The sequence below is a fragment of the Pempheris klunzingeri genome, chromosome 13 (assembly GCF_042242105.1).
Source record: "Pempheris klunzingeri isolate RE-2024b chromosome 13, fPemKlu1.hap1, whole genome shotgun sequence".
NCBI lineage: Eukaryota > Metazoa > Chordata > Actinopteri > Acropomatiformes > Pempheridae > Pempheris > Pempheris klunzingeri.
This window is the reverse complement of record NC_092024.1, coordinates 11,510,201-11,529,937: the sequence shown is the minus strand read 5'-3', so window position 1 is coordinate 11,529,937 and position 19,737 is coordinate 11,510,201. Positions and strand designations below refer to the sequence as shown.

Below are 19,737 nucleotides of genomic sequence, written 5' to 3'. Positions count from 1 at the left end.
AACATGAATCTATATGTGTGCTGTAGTATGGAGTCATTGAGAGACACATTGTTGATTTTCGATTTTTTATCGGCTGTGTTGACAATAACGAGAATATAGAATATCGCCAGCCTTCGTTTAATAAACGGTGCAATTTTTGTAACCTTCCACACAGCTGTTCAGCAGCACTTGTAGAAAAGAGGCACCAACCAAGTAAAAGACAAAGAAGATCGTCACAAGCAGGGAAAATGTATCAAACAACAATTGAGCTTCATTTAACTTTCAAGCGTTTATCTAAGCTTAAGGACATAAAGACGGTACTTTAAACATGTCCAATGAAAGTATAACAAGTACTCACCATCCAAGCCACATACAAACATGTACACCTGACCACTCTAGCACGCCATTGTGCCTGTGTGTCTCTCTTACCCCTCTATTGCACAAAGAGTGACCCTGAGTATTTTGCTGGTGAACCATCAGTGTGAACGGTTCAGCTGGGTGCACTGACTCTGATTAGCAAACTGATTGAGATTGAGATAACCTGCATTGGATGTTGCTCTGCTGGGATACAAATTTAGCGCTAAGCTGTGTCACAGCCACAGAAGGTCTGATGATGACAATACAGGAAGGCTGAGAGTGCATAGGACATTTCCCTGAAACAAATCCCAGGGTGTGTGTATGAAAGGGTTATTACATTATTGGCAAACAATGAAAGCCAGGTAATGATTATCAGCTGTGCAAACGAGAGGTAGAGATTGTAGGGTTGTTTACCATTTCCCTTAGAGCTTCTAAGGCGTCTATGTCTCCAAGCTTAGCAGCAGCACATGCCAGTGGGGGAGTCAGGGCATCACGGATGGCTTCCAGCTCCTGTAGACACCACAGACTTTAATCAGAAAACTACGAACTTGCCCAATGAAAAGAGATAGTTTGTTTGGTGAAGTGTGAGTTAGTCACACTGTTTAACTCATGCACATTGGTGGTGCCCTCACCTCCTTGCAGGTGATGCTCAGAGACTTGGCGATGACCTGGATGAAACGGCTGTCGCTCAGACACAGCTTAGCGTCCGCTAACTGAGGAGTCATCTCACCTCGCAGGCTCTCACCCATCATCTGGACAGTGATAAATATACACGCAGGTCACTTTTCTGCTGCTGGTGATAACTATTATTTTTGTGGAGGTACTTTAAGAGAATAAAGCATTAAATGTGATATCACTTTTGAGTGTAGACACCAACCTTTTTCTTGGCATCTAGATCAAGCTCATTCTTGGCCAGTACGTAGCACAGCTTCGTCAGGCCAGCCTCTGGGGTCATGTCACCACCAGCTAACACCCCTATCTTCTTCAACGCCTGAGAAGTCACAGAAGTAGGATATTTGTGATTGGTTCTCAAGTCTCCTATCAACTAGATAATCCTTCTGTTTTTTTACTCAGGAAATAAATCATTCACAAAATGTAAAGTGGGTCAGGATTAACTAGTGGGTGACATGATGTACCTCGCCAGTGGCGTAAGATGCAGACACAGTCCCCCTCAGACACTGGGTGCAGTTGATTATGATGACATGTCGAATCTTGATAGCTTCCTCCAGTGCATCCAAGAGTTCTTTCTGGTTATCAGGGGCATTTCCACTGCCGTATGTCTCCAGGACCACACCCTGCATGGGCGGCTGCAGGAAAGCCCTCACCTGGACAGAGATATACCAAGGATTCACAACTCCCGAAATTTATGACCAAATAAACTGGCTGCTCAGCTATGCAGAATGAAATTGAGGAATTAGTATTCCATGTTATTTCTCTCCAATGCATGAGACCATCCACTCTCCTTAAAGCCCATCTGGTGCTGTCTATGCAACCAGTATCTCAGTCACTGGTTGGCTCGGCTGGCACCAGGAGGCCCTGTACCACATCATTAGCCATGACATATGACTAGAATGGCAGATGACTCCAATGGCAGGAAGGAGAGCAATTAATCTGAAGGTGTTAGCAAGCATAAAGTCACTTGGCAAGACAAGAGCAGTTACCATAAAATCTGAAAAGAAGGTGACGTTAAGAACGCCAGGTTCAGTCACCATTTTTTGATGAGATAAGCAGTTTGACAGAAGCTCTCATACTGCAGAGACAGTGGCCACACGAGAGCCTGGTGCCTAATCAAAACTGGGCTGCGTAAGGCAGTTAAAGTCTGTAAGGAAGTCTTGATAGCCGAGCTGGGCAATGGGAGCAGACTGAGACAGTAAACACACTCTCCCAGCAGGGGGAGGTGCAGCTAAATGTTACAGTATCTATGCCAATCCTCCTCCTTTACAGGTTGATTGGTCATGGCCCATAACTCCTTCTCATCTTTCTCTGGGCTTTGAGCTTTGATGGCAGTTAACATGACCAGGAAGACGGAAGATAAGTAACAGCACGACTGAATTAAATGTAACTATATTTAATAGCTGTTAGACAACACAGCTGTTTTGAGCAGCCAGTTACCTTTAAGGAACATGTCTTTAATTACATTTTAATTCACTCAGAAGGAAAATCTTGATTTATATCATCATCAGGAGCTGAGTGGCTTACAGTAGCAGCAGTGATTCCTGGGAACAGCCTGAGCAGACCTATGTTGCGGTCCAGTTTAGTGCTGACTTGAAACTTTTCTGTGCTTGGCTTCAGCACTATATCCCAGTCAACTAAAGGAAGAAATGGAGGAAAAGATTTTTTTAAAAAGGCTCTTCTGGACATCGGAAGAAAAGTGACAGGCCGACTGGGCTCACCTGTAATATCAATTTCAGTAGCAGCCAGTGGACGCAGGTTAGGAGAGGTGAATGCAGCAAAACTCCCAGCATCCACTTTGGTGGTACGATTCCCTCTGTAGAGTTTGTTGTAGAAATAAAGGCACACCTGAAAAGAGACAAAGACACATTTAGTGCACAATATTTGCTCTTCTGTAGACATGGATTGAAAGATTGCATTAACTCATTACAAAATGACCATCAATGAAAATATATTAGTCTGTTTCAGCAAATTCCCTCAATGCAGATTCAATAAATTGCACACTTTGGTCATGCACAGGTAGACATAGATAACACTTCTCTGAGTTCTTCCTCTTCTTGAAATTGTTCAGTATTGCGAAACACAGTCTCATCGAACAAGTTCTTCATTCAATTATTATTCATCGACCCAACATATAAAACTGTGACAGTAAGGAAAGCTCACAAAAGAAAGCCACTGCTGATGATCATCTAGTCTCATCTTTACACCGTTTTAGTGTCACATTCACAAATAGAGCAATCCCTAACTTTCCTTCCAAATGAAATTTCTATAATAATCTAACATCATGCAGGCAACCTTGAATTCCTCACCTCAGGAATGATATACTGGCCAGCAATCAGCAGCGCCCCCAGCAGGTTGTCTCTGCCATCGTTCCTCAGGTCATAGATAGGCACCTGGAGACGAGCATGTTTCATGTTACGACACGTGCTGCAGGGACATTTTGTCTTTTTGTTTGTATGACTAGTGAGGACAGCAGGTCTTACCTGTGAGCCAGTGATAACGACTGGTTTGCCCAAATGTTCACACATGAAGGACAGAGCAGAGGCTGTGTAAGCCATGGTGTCTGTGCCATGGAGGACCACAAAACCATCATACTCTTGGTAGTTTTTCTGGAGTCCGACAAAAAAGACATATGTGGGTCATTTTAGATGCCAATGTAAATACATTTTTCCTACCATAGTATCAGCTGCATTTCATGAGCAACGTGAATATTATAAGAATGATCTATGTCTAGCTTTTAAAAATGTAAATTATGAAGTGCTTATTTAGAAATGGAGTCAGACAAAAACCTAGCAACAAAATGGATCCATCAGCAAATACCTCGATGTCTGTTGCAATTTTAATCCAGTCAGCTGGGGTCATATTGGAGGAGTCCAGCAACGGGGAGTACTCCATGATAGTGTAAAGTATCATCTTTTTCTGGTCACTCTCCCTGGAAGGTGGACAAGTTATTAATTACTTTTGGTCATTATTTACACAAATTTAATCATTTTATCAGCTTCAGTGTTTGCAAATGCAGGCGTTCACTCCAAAACACAAAAAGATAAACTGAATAAGCAAATGGTTATTATCTATTATCTATTATCTAACCAGGGGTCCCACAGACAGTAGCCTTAATTAGCCTTGAGTCCACACATGACCCTCAAACATATGTTGTTGATAATCTTAAAGCCAAAGGGCCACAAGAAAACACTATTCAAATCACCAATTATTCATCTATCTGGCAGTGTGCCCTAAGGTGTAGCAAAGCCACACATTAGCATACCCGTGCTAAGATGCCTCATAGTTTAAGAATAATGAATGTCTGTGTGTGTGAGGACTCAAGAAGTGAAGAAGATTGGAGGTGGGGGGACAAAACGGCCTTGTGGCTCTGCCTCTCAACATCACATGAATAAAGCTTTTCAATAAATCAATAAACTAATTGCCTTTTTCAATATAGGCTGTGCAGCTGCATACTATCAACAGTATGGCCATTAGACTCACACGTGAGCCTACTTCAGTTGGTATTAACATTATGCCCACTGAAGAATGAACAAATATTATACAGTAAATCGTGCTGAAAATTAAAATTAAAGGAAATTAAAAGTAAAAGCATGTTAACATGTCTATCTTAAAACTAAATTGTAATATAATGTTACAATATGTTTAGTATTAGTCAAAATCAACTGAGAGACTCAGCTGAGAAAACTGTCACAAGTAAAAGACACGAAAATATTGGTGATAATACACAGCCCCATGCTCCTGTATCCCTCCTGGTATTTTACACGTCAACATGCATTTCCTGTCAGACAAACACACCGTTACTTTGAGTCTTACAGACTGCAGAAACTTCAAACCACTCTCAAAATGCTACCAGTACTACAGCACCCATGATATAGAGGATCAGGGTGGAGCCTTGACTTCCTTTTAAAGCAAAAAAAGCAAACTCCAGTCATGAGGACCACTGCCATTCTTATGAGAGTGTGTCGTTTACATTTAAGTGTTTGTAAAGCTGACAGACAAGTTAAGTTAATTAATGTATAAGTATACAAATATACTTCTTTTGCATCTACAAAGTACGAGATGTTACACATACAGTCAGAACATGAATCCCCTGTAGACAAGATCATATGAGTGTGAAGAGCAGAACACAGGTTATTGTATTTTTTAAGTTATAACTATGTGCTGACTGAGCACAGAGGGATTGTGGGTACACTTACGGCAGGACCAAGGTGTGCGGACCGTAGCGCTCACGCACATGGTGCTTCACGGCGTAGTCCTCATCGTGGAAGATGGGCATCGTGGGCAGGTACTTCTGCTCAAGATAATTGGGTATTGGGACCAGTCCTGTGGTTACAGAGAGAGAAAAAGAGGAGCAATCGATATGTAGAGTTAGTAATATTTCCTAGGTTGCTCTGTGTGGGATCACTGCTCATCAGCAGCAATTCAGGAACTTTATTATCATCTCAACACCACACAACAGTCTCATACTGAACTCTAGTGGTGAATCTAAGAAATGTCATTGTGGCAGGACTGAAAAATCTATTTAAGTTGTGATTCTTATAGATACTGAGGTTAGAGTTTTTAGGCAACTGAACCTGGTGTATTTTCAAGAGCTTTAATTTTTTTAAAAAGTGGGCACATCACTAGTGCTGCTGTGGGGGACTTGTGGTTTTGTGCACCCTGAATGAACGTCTGCAGAAACTCTTCAATTAAAACAAGAGACATCCAAGAAGCCTCTTGGAGGGGGATTCATGTTCTGACTGTATGTGTAATATCTCGTACTTTGTAGATGCAAAAGTATATATATAAAAGTATATTTGTATACTTATACATTAATTAACTTATGTCTGTCGGCTTTACAAACACTTAAATGTAAACGACACACTCTCATAAGAATAGCAGCGGTCCTTGTGACTGGAGTTTGCTTTTGTTGCTTTAACAGGAAGTCAAGGCTCCACCCCGATCCCTGAGGAGCCTAACTGTTGAGAGCGCTGTGGAGGAGCCACTTTAACAAACCCTCGGCTCAAAACAGTAGGTCATAGAGCTGAACCGATGTCACCGTGAGCAGCAGAAGACTTTGCTGAAGATGTGTAATTTGTTTTGATAAAGTTTAGAAATAACCTCTAAATTACAGTTTAAAAAGTCCAAACTTTGTGGTTTTGGTCAAAAGTCTCAGAGCCAAAATAACATTAGAGTGAATGAGGGAGTTGTAGTGGTCTCCTGTTGCTTTTTGGGGAGAATTTGTAAACCGTGAGTCCAACAGTTGAAATAATTACATGATCATGAAGAGGACAGATTTGTCTACATTTTGATGTATAAATTGTGTAGAAACGAGGATTTGAAGATTTGTCCCGTAGACTTCAAATGTTTTAAAAAAGTCATAGCAAAAGTTGTATGCTGAAACAACATTCACACTAAATATGACAATGGGACCATTTCATTTCTAATAGGATTTTCAGTTTATATCAGTGGTTGTGTAAATGTAACACCAGGTTACGTTGAAAATCAAGCACTTTTCAAGGAATATATTCAAATTCAAGCATATTCCTAACCAAAAATGCATGACAATTAAAACTAAGCCTTTTACAGACTTTCAAGACCTTGTACAAACTTAAGTTAATAAAACTTTATTATGTTTATGGGGGGGTGTAAATCCTGCAAAGCCATTAAAGGAATGCCATTTAATACAGGAGGCTGGCAGGACCTTTGAATACTTGCTGAAGATGTTGCCTAATACCTCATGTCAACATGTAGTTATTCATTGAGAGAATAGCCTCACTCTGACATTCACTATAAATCAGTGTAGATGACGGTCTCCAGTGAAGGGGAAGCTTGTGATCACATTAGTCTAACTTTCTTATTTAATCTATATGCGCTGTCGGTTTGTTGCAGCACTACATTAAGACGCGTTTTGTTGTCAAGCAGTTCCAAACCCACCACTGTGCACTTTACCCGTGATACAGGGAAGAGAAATAGCAGCACAACGAGTAACCTACCGTCGGGACCAAGTTTCATCCCGATGGTCCCTCCGGTGTAGATGACCAGGACACGGACCTCGACGGGGGGAGCAGCTGACCTTGGGATCCTTCCTCGGACGACACCAGTCAGAGTGCGACCACCTGGCACCTCCATCGGATCCACTTTTGGAAGTGATAGAGCCCCGGAGAGGGATATCGGTTTGCTGGAGCTGGAGTCCGCCATGATGACTTAAGAGTGATCTGGTCGACTTTGTTGCAACAGTGGAAAACGCGGTGGTCTTCAGGTGCAGAAGGCGCCTTGAGACACGGCACCGTTACTCCGGCCTTATATACAGAGAAAGCTGCTTCCACCGTTATCATGTGATGCAGAAACCGGAGGGCGGAACTTTCTCTTTCGTTATTGCTGCAGTTGTTCCTGCAGACTCACGTTGCGCCCCCCTCCTCCAAATCTGCCCCCTCCAACCACCGATGGACAGTATCCCACCTGACGTCACCGACAACAACAACAACATACGTTTCTAAGAAGCATACTTTGCATAATATTTACTACATAACAATACTGTCGACATGCATGCAAGTTTGAGTGGGTGATGAATTAATAACACCTGTGGGAAAAGAAAGTAGTCTAACTTCACTGTAACCCATTATATCTTACTTTAAAAGAATTCTTTTAAGTTTTGGAATCAAGCTGTTCACACTTTAGACCACAATGTCAGTTTCGACCGTTGTTGAATGTATCATCAGTAGTAGTAGTGGAAGTGGTGCTCCAATACTCTCCACTGCACTCATTATTGCATACTGCATGTGAGCATAAGTTCATACCCCCTTGCTGTTAATTGTTAATGTTGTTTTCCAGGGAAAGTGTGATGCAAGTAAGCCAACAGAATTTCAAAAGAAACTTATCACACACATCCCCAGTGGATGGCACAACACTGCAGCAATACCACAGTGAAATACTCCAGTGCAGATAACATGTCTGTATTAAAAATAGATGTAATCAAAAGTACAAATACTTTATCAGTAAATATCTTTTCAAAAGGAAAAGCACTCATTAGGCAGAATGGCCATTTTTCACAGTGCGTTGTATATTATCATGTTTAATCAATGCTTGGTGTCATGCTATTCTACCTTGATATACAAAGTTTTAACTAATAACCCAAGGGCAGTCTGCTGAGAAATGGGCTACTGGAACAAAGCATTTTTCTAAACCTTAATATTAGGTAATAATAAATAAAAACTATATTTAAGTAGGCTGCAATACTTGAGTCAATGTATTCATAGTTTTTTTTTTTTTATAAACTATTAATACCATGTGGTCAATGTTTACATAGTAACATGTTAAATTTGAAAAAACTGAAATTCATTCAATCAAACTGCATGTGGAAGAAGTGCTCATTAATGCATTTAATAGTTTAGTAGTGCAATAGTCACGTTGTCTCTTCATTATTCATGCTTATGGTGGCTTTTGCCTGTTAGTTTTTTGCAGGAGGAGGGTGTATTGTTGTAGTATAGTATTATGCATAACTTGTGATATTTGTAACATATATCGTATAATATATACGATATATAGTATGTTGTTGAATACTATGATATACAGGCATGAGACTAAAAGAAGAAGTGAAGAAAGCTGTGATTTAGCAATTACATTACAACATAAAGTTCCCTTTCGTTGGAAGCTGGGGCAATCAGAGTTTAAACAAAACAGTGGAGCTGCTAAGCAATGAACTGAAATATCTTGTCTTTAAAGCTCCATAAAGTCAAGGGGAGTGGCAGATTCAGGTGATAATTGTGATAATCACAGTGTCACAGTGCAAGCTGAGCTCATGTGAGACCCATGATATAGGTGGTAGAAGAGCAAGGAGATAGGTTTCATGACCAATAGGTCTGAACATTATAACCAGATAACTTAATTAGGCATTCAGCTCTGTATCCGGATGAGGTTGAGCTTTACATTACATTTCATAAATCTTGGGATATAAATGTATAACAACATCAAATATTTCAGTAGATAAAGATATATTTTCAATGTGTCAAACCTCAACCTGCAGCAATAATTGTCAAATAAATGGTCCAAGATAACAAAGTTGATATTATCTTCTGCAGTGGAGTAAATCTTTACGCATGATCAAATGAAAAAATCCTTTCACTCTAAATCATTCAAATTTTGACAGAAAATATTGAATATTTTGGAAACTATGAATGTTACAGATGTGAAAAGTCATTCTGGTCGATTCTCGATTGAGCTTCACGTTTTGCAGTTTGAATGTTGAAAGTTGATACCTTGAATAATGTGTGGGAGGAGAAGTGAGTCAAAAAACGCGGCGTTGTTTTTTGGAACAGAAGAACATATGTTGTGAATGCTGAAAGCATTCATACCAATTAATGCTGTATTTTTTGGAACTCTCCAAACTAGTTTTTATTCTAATTTCTTTTATTGCATTGAGTGAAGTGAGGTTTACAAGCACATACTACAGGATAAGATGTAATCAGGTATCAGTTAAATTATTCTTGAAGCTCTCAAGGTATTGTTGCAGGAAAATATCTGACAACTTGTTCATTGGGGTTTCTACCTAAATCTACATTCACAGCAAACAGAGAAGCAAATCAGGTCTTTAAATGGAACAAAGTGTTACATTTGCAGCGATCTGTTATATACTCAGGGCAAACATAACTTTTGAATAGAAATAAAATCGTATGACATGACTATTAACATAGACACACATGTGGAACACTATTAATCAAGAAAAATAACTCTTGACTGGTTTGTCATATTTCTTCTTGTTGCATCTGTATGTCATTAAAAATGTAAAAAAGAATTGTAGCATGATGAGGAAATGTAAAACCCCAATATCATCATGATGTAAATGTCTTTTTTATACTCACACTCACACAATGTAGGTAGATTTAAGTATAAATCTAAAATTTCTAATCCCATTTAAGGAGTGTAACTTTATAACCTCAATTCATACAGAACATTATACAGAAGTTTTTCCACTGTCACCATTTCAAATTGGTTGAAAATGTCTGCCACTGAACCACTTCTACTTTCTTTGATTGTACTGCTTGACCTTAAAATGGTAGGAATGGCCTCCAGAATCCAGGAAAAACAGGCGTGAAGTTAAAGTAGTTATGTGCTATAAAAGTACTAATGCTTTAGCACATCTGACACATACAGATCAGATATGACCACATGTCACCTCTGGTTTGGCCACTCCTAAATTAGGAAACAGATCAGCAAGGTCACTTGCATCATAAGATATGAAAACAGCAAGACAGTCATTTGGCAACTGCCTGTTTTCTCCGAATTGTGCAGATGTGTACACATTAAATTGAGTAGATGCCCAGCCAAGTAGTTTCACATGTGTTTTCCTTCTAAATCAAAATGTTGGATGTCTGGTGCAGAAAAAGCAATTCCCAATTTAACACACTGACCTCACTGATCTCAGTCTATTGAACGGCCCGTTATCCATTCTGACACAGCCCAGTAGGCCACAAGGTGCATATCATCAGTTATTAGCACTCCCAAAACAACATATATGAATGTTAGGGTTAGGGCTAAAATTAGTATGTTACTTTAATGAATGAAGTTACAGTACAATAAGTGCTTGGTGTAAGTTAAGTTTAGTACATTATATAACATACACAAGTTAAAATAAGTCAACTCTGAGTTCTCATTTCACATAGGACACAAACAGCAGTCTGGTTGGGCAAAGCCCTCTGACCCGAAAACTGATGACTGATGAAAGCTGATGACAGCCATTTAATGGACTGATATCAAATGGGCTGCACCAAATGATGGATTTATAAAGTTGCATCTCACACTTTAGTGAGACTCACCCTAGAAAAATATAATTATTGCATCTTAGATTACAGTCATCCTCACTTGCACTAAAATGTTTGGTTTCACTCCAGAAGTCACACCTTTCTTGAGTAATCCTATAGTCATATCATTCCTTGGCTGAGGAAAGGTTTGATCTGTTGAATGATGACTCTAAAACAATTACAGATTTAGATATTAAGAGACCACAGTTTTTAAAAAGCCAACCATGTTTCAGTATCACATATTGACCTGCAACAGATCTATTCACTATGACTCAACAAAAGGCAGTTTAAATAAATAGTTGTCATTTGTAAAAAGGTCGGTACACAGGTAAGCTGTCAGAGGTAGGCAGAACAGGGTAGGGCTGAGATTAAGTCAGTAATAAGAGAATGAATCAGAATAACCAGGAACAGGATAGGATAAAACTGCTGGAACACTAGTCACAGGAACAAATCTGGACTGTTGCTGAAGGTGGGAAAAACACAGTAAATACAGAGGGGCAGACAGGTGATGAGACACCCAGTCGGGGCAGAGACACAATTAAATGTCTCTGAAATGAGAGAAGGGGTGATTAACAAAAGAAAATGGGAAATGATGAATGCAATAAGACAGCATAAACATGACAATATACAGTCAGGTCCATTAATATTTGGACATTGACACAATTTTCAGTATTTCAGCTCTGTACACCACCACAATGGATTTGAAATGAAACAATCAAAATGTGCACACGTTCAGCTTTAATTTGAGGGTATTTACATCCAAATCAGGTGAACGGTGTAGAAATTACAACACATTTTGTATGTGCCCTCCCCATTTTTTAGGGGCTAAAAGTAATTGGACAAACCAACATAATCATAAATCAAATGGTCATTTTTAATATTTGGTTGCAAATCCTTTGCAGTCAATGACAGCCTGAAGTCTCAAACCCATAGACATCAACAGATGCTGGGTTTTCGTCCCTAGTGATGCTCTGCCAGGCCTCTACTGCAGCTGTCTTCAGTTCCTGCTTGTTCTTGGGGCATTTTCCCTTCTGTTTTGTCTTCAGCAAATGAAATGCATGCTCAATTGGATTCAGGTCAGATGATTGACTTGGCCATTGCAGAACATTCCACTTCTTTGCCTTAAAAAACTCTTGGGTTGCTTTCACAGGATGGGTTCGGGTCATTGTCCATCTGCACCGTGAAGCGCCATCCAATGAGTTCTGAAGCATTTGGCTGAATATGAGCAGATGATATTGCCGAAACACTTCAGAATTCATCCTGCTGCTCTTGTCAGCAGTCACATCATCAATAACTATAAGAGAACCAGTTCCATTGGCAGCCACACATGCCCACGGCATTACACTACCACCACCATGCTTCACTGATGAGGTGGTATGCTTTGGATCTTTAGCAGTTCCTTCCCTTCTCCATACTCTTCTCTTCCCATCATTCTGGCACAAGTTGATCTTTGTCTCATCTGTCCATAGGATGTTGTTCCAGAACTACATAGGCTCTTTTAGATGTTTTTTGGCAAACTCTAATCTGGCCTTCCTGTTTTTGAGGCTCACCAATGGTTTACACCTTATGGTGAACTCTCTGTATTCACTCTGGTGAAGTCTAATTGTTGACTTTGACACAGACACGCCAACCTCCTGGAGAGTGTTCTTGATCTGGCCAACTATTGTGAAGGGATTTTTCTTGACCAGGGAAAGGATTCTTCTGTCATCCACCACACGTGTTTTCTGTGGTCTTCCAGGTCTTTTGCCGTTGCTGAGCTCACCAGTGCGTTCTTTCTTTTTAAGAATATACCAAACAGTTGGTATTTGGCCACACCTAATGTTTTTGCTATCTTTCTGATGGGCTTGTTTTGATGTGTCAGCCTAATGATGGCTTGCTTCACTGATAGTGACAGCTCTTTGGACTTCATATTGAAAGTTGACCTCACCAGATTCCAAACGCAAATACCACACTTGAAATGAACTTTTATCTGCTTCTTGTGAATGGCATAATGAGGGAATAACACACACCTGGCCATGGAACAGCTGAGCAGCCAATTGTCCAATTGCTTTTGGTCCCTTAAAAAGGTGGAGGGCACCTGATTTGGCTGTAAATATCCTCAAATTAAAGCTGAAAGTACTTAAAGCACATCTTGATTGTTTCATTTCAAATCCATTGTGGTGGTGTACAGAGCCAAAATGCTGGAAATTGTGTCAATGTCCAAATATTTATGGATTAGGTAATTAAAACTCAGAAGTCAACTTTTAAACCACATACTCAATGTTCTGCATATAGGCCTATGTGAAGCTGACTTTTCCAACTTGAACTTGTAAATAGTTCAGCTAATAAGTATTTATATGTAAATAATTACACAAATGTGATGTTTGATACTTAGGTGTACAAGCATGCGACTAAAAGAGGAAGTGAAAGTTTAAGATTTGAGGAAAGAAGGCTGTGCTTTGCTGGCTACATGAAAGGACAACGAAGGTCAATACGTATCATAGATTGGCAAATAGAAAAACCACTTAGCCACACTTTCGCTGGAAACAGCTGCGTCTGAAGATAAGCTAAGAGAGATAGCAAATCTGCTAGACAATAAACTATAAGTAAATATAAAGCTCCAAAAAACCAAGGGGAACTACAGATCCAAAGGGAGTGGTTTTATGATTATTAGTTCTGGACGTGATAATGAGATTATTCAATTAGATACTCAGTTCTGTATCTGGTCAAGGTTGAGCTGATTTACTTTGTAACACATGACTGAACGAATGAAGTTGATATTATCCTCTGCAGTGAAAAGCACTTTGGACATGGAATTTAGAATCAGAAATATAAGCGACTCATTTACGTCCAATTTTTGATTCTAATAAAATAGTTTTCATTAAAACATTGGGATTACCCTCCGCTTCAAGACAATGTGAACATGATGATAGAGAAACGTGCCTGTCTGTCTGTATTAGTTGTGACCAAACACACTTTGCATGAATTTCTCTTTATACTACATTGGCCTTAAGCATCTCACACAGACACTGGAAAAGCCCTGTCAATGTGAACAAAACTTTTAAATAAAAAATTAACCAATAAATAAAATCTGATGGATGAAGCCAAAGTTTCACTGTGAGCATTTCAAATTGGGGGGAAATAAAAGATGCCTGTGACTGGATCAATACTACTTTCTTCTACCACATTGCATTCTTTGATCTTAAAGGGTTTGTAAGCAGTGGCATGAGACTGGAAGAAGAAGTAAAAGTAAACTGCAAACCGCTTCATGAGTCAGACAGTCAAATAAGGGAAGCTGAATTTTAAGCTGAATGGTCTTGTTTTTTGGGTGTTAAATCACATCAGGCCACCTCAGCCAGGATGAGTACCCTACAAAAAAAGAAAAAGAAAAAAGCTGGGTTGTATATATATTATAGTGCATGTACATCACTTGTAGTGATAATTGTATGTTTGAATGTGAAGTCATGCTGTATGTGTAAATGAGTAAAATTTTGCTGATTTACTCTGGAGGCATATTCAATATTCACACTTCTTTTAGCTCTGCTTTTGGCCTCCACCAACTCCTGAGGTAGAGGACAGCTGCTAAATGCTCCACTTTGCTCACTAGCTAGTCTCTCACTGTGTCTCTCTATTGTTTAGTGCTAGGCTGAAGCTCACTGTAAAGCTCCATAAAGCAGAGCAGAGCTACAGATTCAGGTGATAATTCTCTGCAGGCTCATCACCACAGACCTAAAAACATAGTTGTTAAAAGTGCAATTTTCACTTCTATACGTTTACAAAGTAACTCAAGTCTATATTTTGAGCTTCTTGGAATTTTTAGATTCTAATCTTGTCTGACTTCTTACCAATGAAACTGGTACAAAGTTGGTCCGTCTTGAGCTACAGAAGAGAATGGGGAACAACGTGTAACTAAGGTTGTCTGGCTGGGCACAAGTTGAGGACCTTGTATTTAATGATCATATTCCTACAGGCCTCTGTTGACATTGTAATGATCTTTATGAGAGAGAAGACTATGAAACGCATCTAAGACACAAGTAATAACACATAACAGCCTCATTTAAGTGTCATCAAATGTAAAAAAAAATGGAGAAAAAAGAATTTAACCTAAACACAATCCATGTTTGCAAGCTAACAAAGTGTCTCAACAAGCCGAGTTTCATGATTATCAGTCCTGAACGCCATAACACATCATTTGAAGAGACCTGATTTGAAAATGATTTATTTAGGTAAACATGATTTGATCTAAAAACACTGATTAAGAGATTTTATAGTGTAAAGAAGTCGGGTGTGCATCAAATATGGATTGAAATCTGAAAGTTGGTTTTCCTGCATTCCCCAAACAGAAGTTACCACAACTTTCTCACTCTGGCACAACTCTCACTTAGTTTGTCAGTCTTTCCTTGTAACTTATATTTCTGAATTCTAACAACTTGTAATGGTCTCTATGGTCCGTTGTAGTTTAAATCTTGGTCACCGAATCCAAACTCCTTCATATACTGTTTTATTGTCTTGGCAGATTGCCATTTCCTGCTTGGTGTTTCTGATTGATCTATTTCTGGGTTGAGAACTATGTTAAAGTTTCCTCCAATGTTTTAGAAACTAGAGGTATTTAATATCTTAGCTTTCAAATTCTATATTAATAATCTATATCAATAAATCAAAAAATAAATAATACTAAGCACACGTGCCTATGTGATTACTTTGTAGCAGCCTGGAGTAATTATCACAGCGAGATTACTGTGCATATTTCCACTGCTCTTTGGCACATCTATCTATCATATGGCTTCAAAGAAAATGCACTGTAAACATTACTGTTAATTATTGCTTATGAAAAACTGTGACATACAGATACAGGTAATAACTAATGTACTCATTTACATATACATATTTTTTACCAGTTAAATAGGTGAATGAACATTTAAAAGCATGAAAGCATATGACCAAATTTATAAATATAATAATAATATAATAAAAACACGCACGAGGCCCTGATAATCTTTAATCCTTTTATCAACATGCTACTATGCTGGCAAGGCAATACTACGGTGGCCGGGAGGTGCAAAACAATTTTACAATACGAGAAACACTTTTACAAAGCTGGAGACAAATTTACATTTTTTAAAATCAGAAAACACAATTACATTGCCATAACACATTTACAAGTCCTGAGACAAATTTACATTTGAGAAAACAAATTTACAAGACGTGAAACACTTTTACAAACGCCGAGACAAATTTACAAGTGACGAAACACTTTTACAAGCGGCCGAAACAAATTTACAAGTAACTTTTTCAACCGGAAAGGGAATGTACCGCGTTAATCGGCTTATATGTTCGCCACAAAACGGGCAAAAGACCGCTTGACTGCCGTCCATTGTGTTGGTACATTCCCTTTCCGGTTGAAAAAGTTACTTGTAAATTTGTTTCGGCCGCAAGTAACTTTTTCAACCGGAAAGGGAATGTACCAACTGTCGAGTAGAACCGGAAGTGATAAGGAGTTCATGGCGACCCACGATGGACGGCAGTCAAGCGGTCTTTTGCCCGTTTTGTGGCGAATATATAAGCCGATTAACGCGGTACATTCCCTTTCCGGTTGAAAAAGTTACTTGTAAATTTGTTTCGGCCGCTTGTAAAAGTGTTTCGTCACTTGTAAATTTGTCTCAGCGTTTGTAAAAGTGTTTCACGTCTTGTAAATTTGTTTTCTTAAATGTAAATTTGTCTCAGGACTTGTAAATGTGTTATGGCAATGTAATTTTGTTTTCTGATTTTTAAAAATGTTTTCTAAAATGTAAATTTGTCTCCAGCTTTGTAAAAGTGTTTCTTGTATTGTAAAATTGTTTTGCACCTCCCGGCCACCGTACAATACTTTACTTCCGTTAATAAAACACTTGACTGACATCCCTCAGCACACCAGAGGACTGTCAAGGCAGACTTTAAGTGCCACAAGGGGGCGATGTTACCCTTTAAATACTGTACATAGAGAGTCAATAGACTGTTCAGAAGGGAAAAAATCTATATTATTAAAAAAAAAAAAAAAACAACTATCTATATCATGTATTTTCATCAACGTGTTGCCAAAAACGTTTTCATATTTCTTGAAAAGTGATTAAGTCATTAGTGGACACAGCTTCGAATAAAGCAGCTCATTCTGACATGCATTTATTTGTTATGCACACCGTTAACTAATAAGTAGATATATGGTGTACAAAGACTCAACGTGGTATTTCATGTCATGTCAGTTTGGGTGTTTCATTGTTTCTCCCGTGGGTCGTGGGCTCCCCAGACAGAGAGCTGTAGCAGGCGGCAGCAGCAGCTGAATGAAGCAGACGGGAGGAAGTAGCGGTTAATGCAGCTCCACACCTTTCCGGTGTAGCAGCGCTGCGACCAGCTCGACTTAAAGGAGAAAGGCGAGAGCTGGGTGTATTTATCGAGGCAGGAAGGGGAGATAGGAGGTAAAATACTAATATTTTAAGCAAATGTTCAACTCCGACAGATGTAAGCCAAACATTTTTTCACTGTCGCCCGTATTTTGTGTTCAGATACGGTTAGTTTGCCACCGCTAACTACCGTTATCTAGTTAGCTTAAGCCTAGCTTGCTAGGCAACAAGCTAGCCAGCTAATGTTAGCTTACTAGCCCTCTTTAGCAGCCATGAGCGGTAGCTTGCTAATTTGGCATGTCTGACCCTCCTCCTAAATCTCTTTTCAGGGGGACAAGAAGAGGAGTTTCATGAGTGGATACGTGTGTTGCTGAGTCACCGTGGATTTCTTTCGAAGACGTCCCCTCCACTGAGGTGAAGTTAGCCGGCGCGACGCTTGATGGACTAGCCGCAAAAAGCTGCTTTTCTCCTCCGGTAGCCGTAAAGAGAACAAGGGCGCACCCGATGAGGAAGACCGCCAGACACAAACGCCACAAGGATTTCACAAGTACCGCGGCTTTCTCGGGGCCTTACATATACACTCAGACCTTGTCTGTTCTCTGTAGTTTTTAATCGCCACGGCCTGTCTTTGTCACGCAGCTTAATGTTGATTTGGGCAACAAAATGAACGTCCTGCAACAGCTGCTGCCAAGTTCTTAATGTAACCGTGCCATGTTGTGTGCAGGCCCTGCAAACATTGTGATACTCTGAACATTAATGTCCCTGCACTTCACAGGACGCACACTCTCAAGTAAAAAAAAAAGAAAGTCCCCAAGTACTGTTTGTTAGGTTTTAACATGAGTGCGCATTTGTGACTTTTCCCCACATATATGCTCTTTACTGAGTCATGTTTTCACGCGTTAGCCCATAATCCTAAACTATAGTCGGAGTGAATAATCATCAGCACAGTGTCAGACATTTTTTCCCGTTAAGAACAAAGTATTTATGCACAAGAGTTCAAAATGGGGAAGGTGCTCTCAAAAATATTCGGCAACAAGGAGATGAGAATATTGATGCTCGGACTTGATGCTGCTGGAAAGACAACAATCCTTTACAAACTGAAACTCGGACAGTCTGTCACCACAATCCCCACAGTCGGCTTCAATGTGGAAACTGTCACCTACAAAAACGTCAAGTTCAACGTCTGGGATGTTGGAGGCCAAGATAAGATTCGTCCTCTGTGGCGACACTACTACACAGGCACCCAGGGGTTAATTTTCGTGGTGGATTGCGCGGACAGGGATCGCATCGACGAGGCAAGACAGGAACTTCACCGCATCATCAATGACCGGGAGATGAGGGATGCCATCATCTTGATATTCGCCAATAAGCAAGACCTTCCGGATGCCATGAAGCCTCATGAAATCCAAGAGAAGCTCGGATTGACCCGCATCAGAGATAGGAATTGGTATGTTCAGCCCTCCTGTGCTACCACAGGTGATGGACTGTATGAGGGCTTGACATGGCTAACTTCAAATTACAAATCTTAATGATTGAGTGCAGACTGTTTTAGGTCAAAACTATAATAACGTTGCAAGTAACAAATAACTTCTCAAAAATGAGTATGGTTAAGAAAAAGTTGATTATCTCCCATTTATTTTTAATACTACGTTTACCCCATGACTAATTTATCTTAAACTGGGTTTGCTGGCTTCAAAGTTTGCTTGTACTCTGTAGCAGGCCTATATCACATTCATTATTTTGGGGTTTGCTTCATTGAATTAATTGGTCCTAATGTTAAAGCCACAGAGATCACCATCTTTGCCTATTCTTTTCCCTGTTTTATATAATTTTTTCTAATGAAGCTGAAGTTTTTATCTTCATTCTTGGACTTAAGCTTGTTTCAAAGTTCTTCGGTGTCTTGCATTGAACTCGGCTCTTTCTGTGTTCTGAGGAGAGATCTTTAATTTCATGTAGCCTACATGAAGGACTTTGACATGTGTTTAAACACAGTACTGTGATGAAAAGTATTTCTTCTCAATGGTATTGACTGCTGCAAGAAAAAAAGAAAATTTTCACCATTGCTTACATTTCATTGTCACCAGTCTTGACATCATCGAGGAAAAAAAAAAGAAAGAAAGACTTCAGACACATTTTGTTACCCCTCCCAATCCCCTTATGTGGGCTATATAGTTTACTGATTGACCTTTTGTGTCATGTCTTGATACTTAATTGTGCTGAATATTCAACAAATAGGCCTCCAGTAACTCTTTAAACATGCTTGTCGGGATGCATTTTTAATTTTGGGTAACATGTAGTCGGTTGACTCAATCTTTCCAAAGGAATGTCATTCAGCTCTGAGCTCTCTCAATCTGATACCACAGTTGATTAGTCTCAGTATTGGGACATTATATGATAGCCTATATCTGTAGCATGAGTACGAAAGTACAGTAACCCCACATCAGAGTCCATCTGTCGTGCAGTCGGAGGGAGCTGTTTACCGGTGAAATGTTGAAGACACCCTGTGGTGCAGCTCTTTCTCCTATTTTGACTGGGGGAACCATGTACAGAACAATGTCATTGTAATGTCTTATTAAAAAAGTGATTTTAAA

The 19,737-nt window shown here is 39.5% G+C and overlaps 2 protein-coding genes across 3 annotated transcripts in view; one reads left to right on the top strand and one right to left on the bottom strand.

Moving 5' to 3' along the window:
- Positions 1–7,303, bottom strand: part of aspg (asparaginase homolog (S. cerevisiae)) — a 41,376-nt gene extending 34,073 nt beyond the window's left edge. Inside the window, exons 1-11 of one of the 2 annotated variants that reach the window (XM_070841746.1) lie at positions 6,987–7,280; positions 5,208–5,334; positions 3,829–3,940; positions 3,492–3,617; positions 3,318–3,401; positions 2,730–2,856; positions 2,536–2,645; positions 1,473–1,661; positions 1,214–1,327; positions 969–1,088; positions 751–846 (exon numbers count right to left, since the gene is read on the bottom strand). In XM_070841746.1, coding sequence (XP_070697847.1) covers positions 751–846; positions 969–1,088; positions 1,214–1,327; positions 1,473–1,661; positions 2,536–2,645; positions 2,730–2,856; positions 3,318–3,401; positions 3,492–3,617; positions 3,829–3,940; positions 5,208–5,334; positions 6,987–7,191 — 1,410 coding nt within the window. In that variant the 5' untranslated portion in view covers positions 7,192–7,280. Of the gene's footprint in view, positions 1–750; positions 847–968; positions 1,089–1,213; positions 1,328–1,472; positions 1,662–2,535; positions 2,646–2,729; positions 2,857–3,317; positions 3,402–3,491; positions 3,618–3,828; positions 3,941–5,207; positions 5,335–6,986 lie in introns of both variants that reach the window. The other variant, XM_070841747.1, reaches the window with a different exon arrangement.
- A 9,831-nt stretch (positions 7,304–17,134) lies between these two features.
- Positions 17,135–19,737, top strand: arf6b (ADP-ribosylation factor 6b). Its single transcript, XM_070842030.1, has 2 exons — positions 17,135–17,221; positions 17,476–19,737. The coding sequence occupies exon 2, from the start codon at positions 18,148–18,150 to the stop codon at positions 18,673–18,675; it is 528 nt and encodes a 175-aa protein (XP_070698131.1). The 5' UTR covers positions 17,135–17,221; positions 17,476–18,147; the 3' UTR covers positions 18,676–19,737.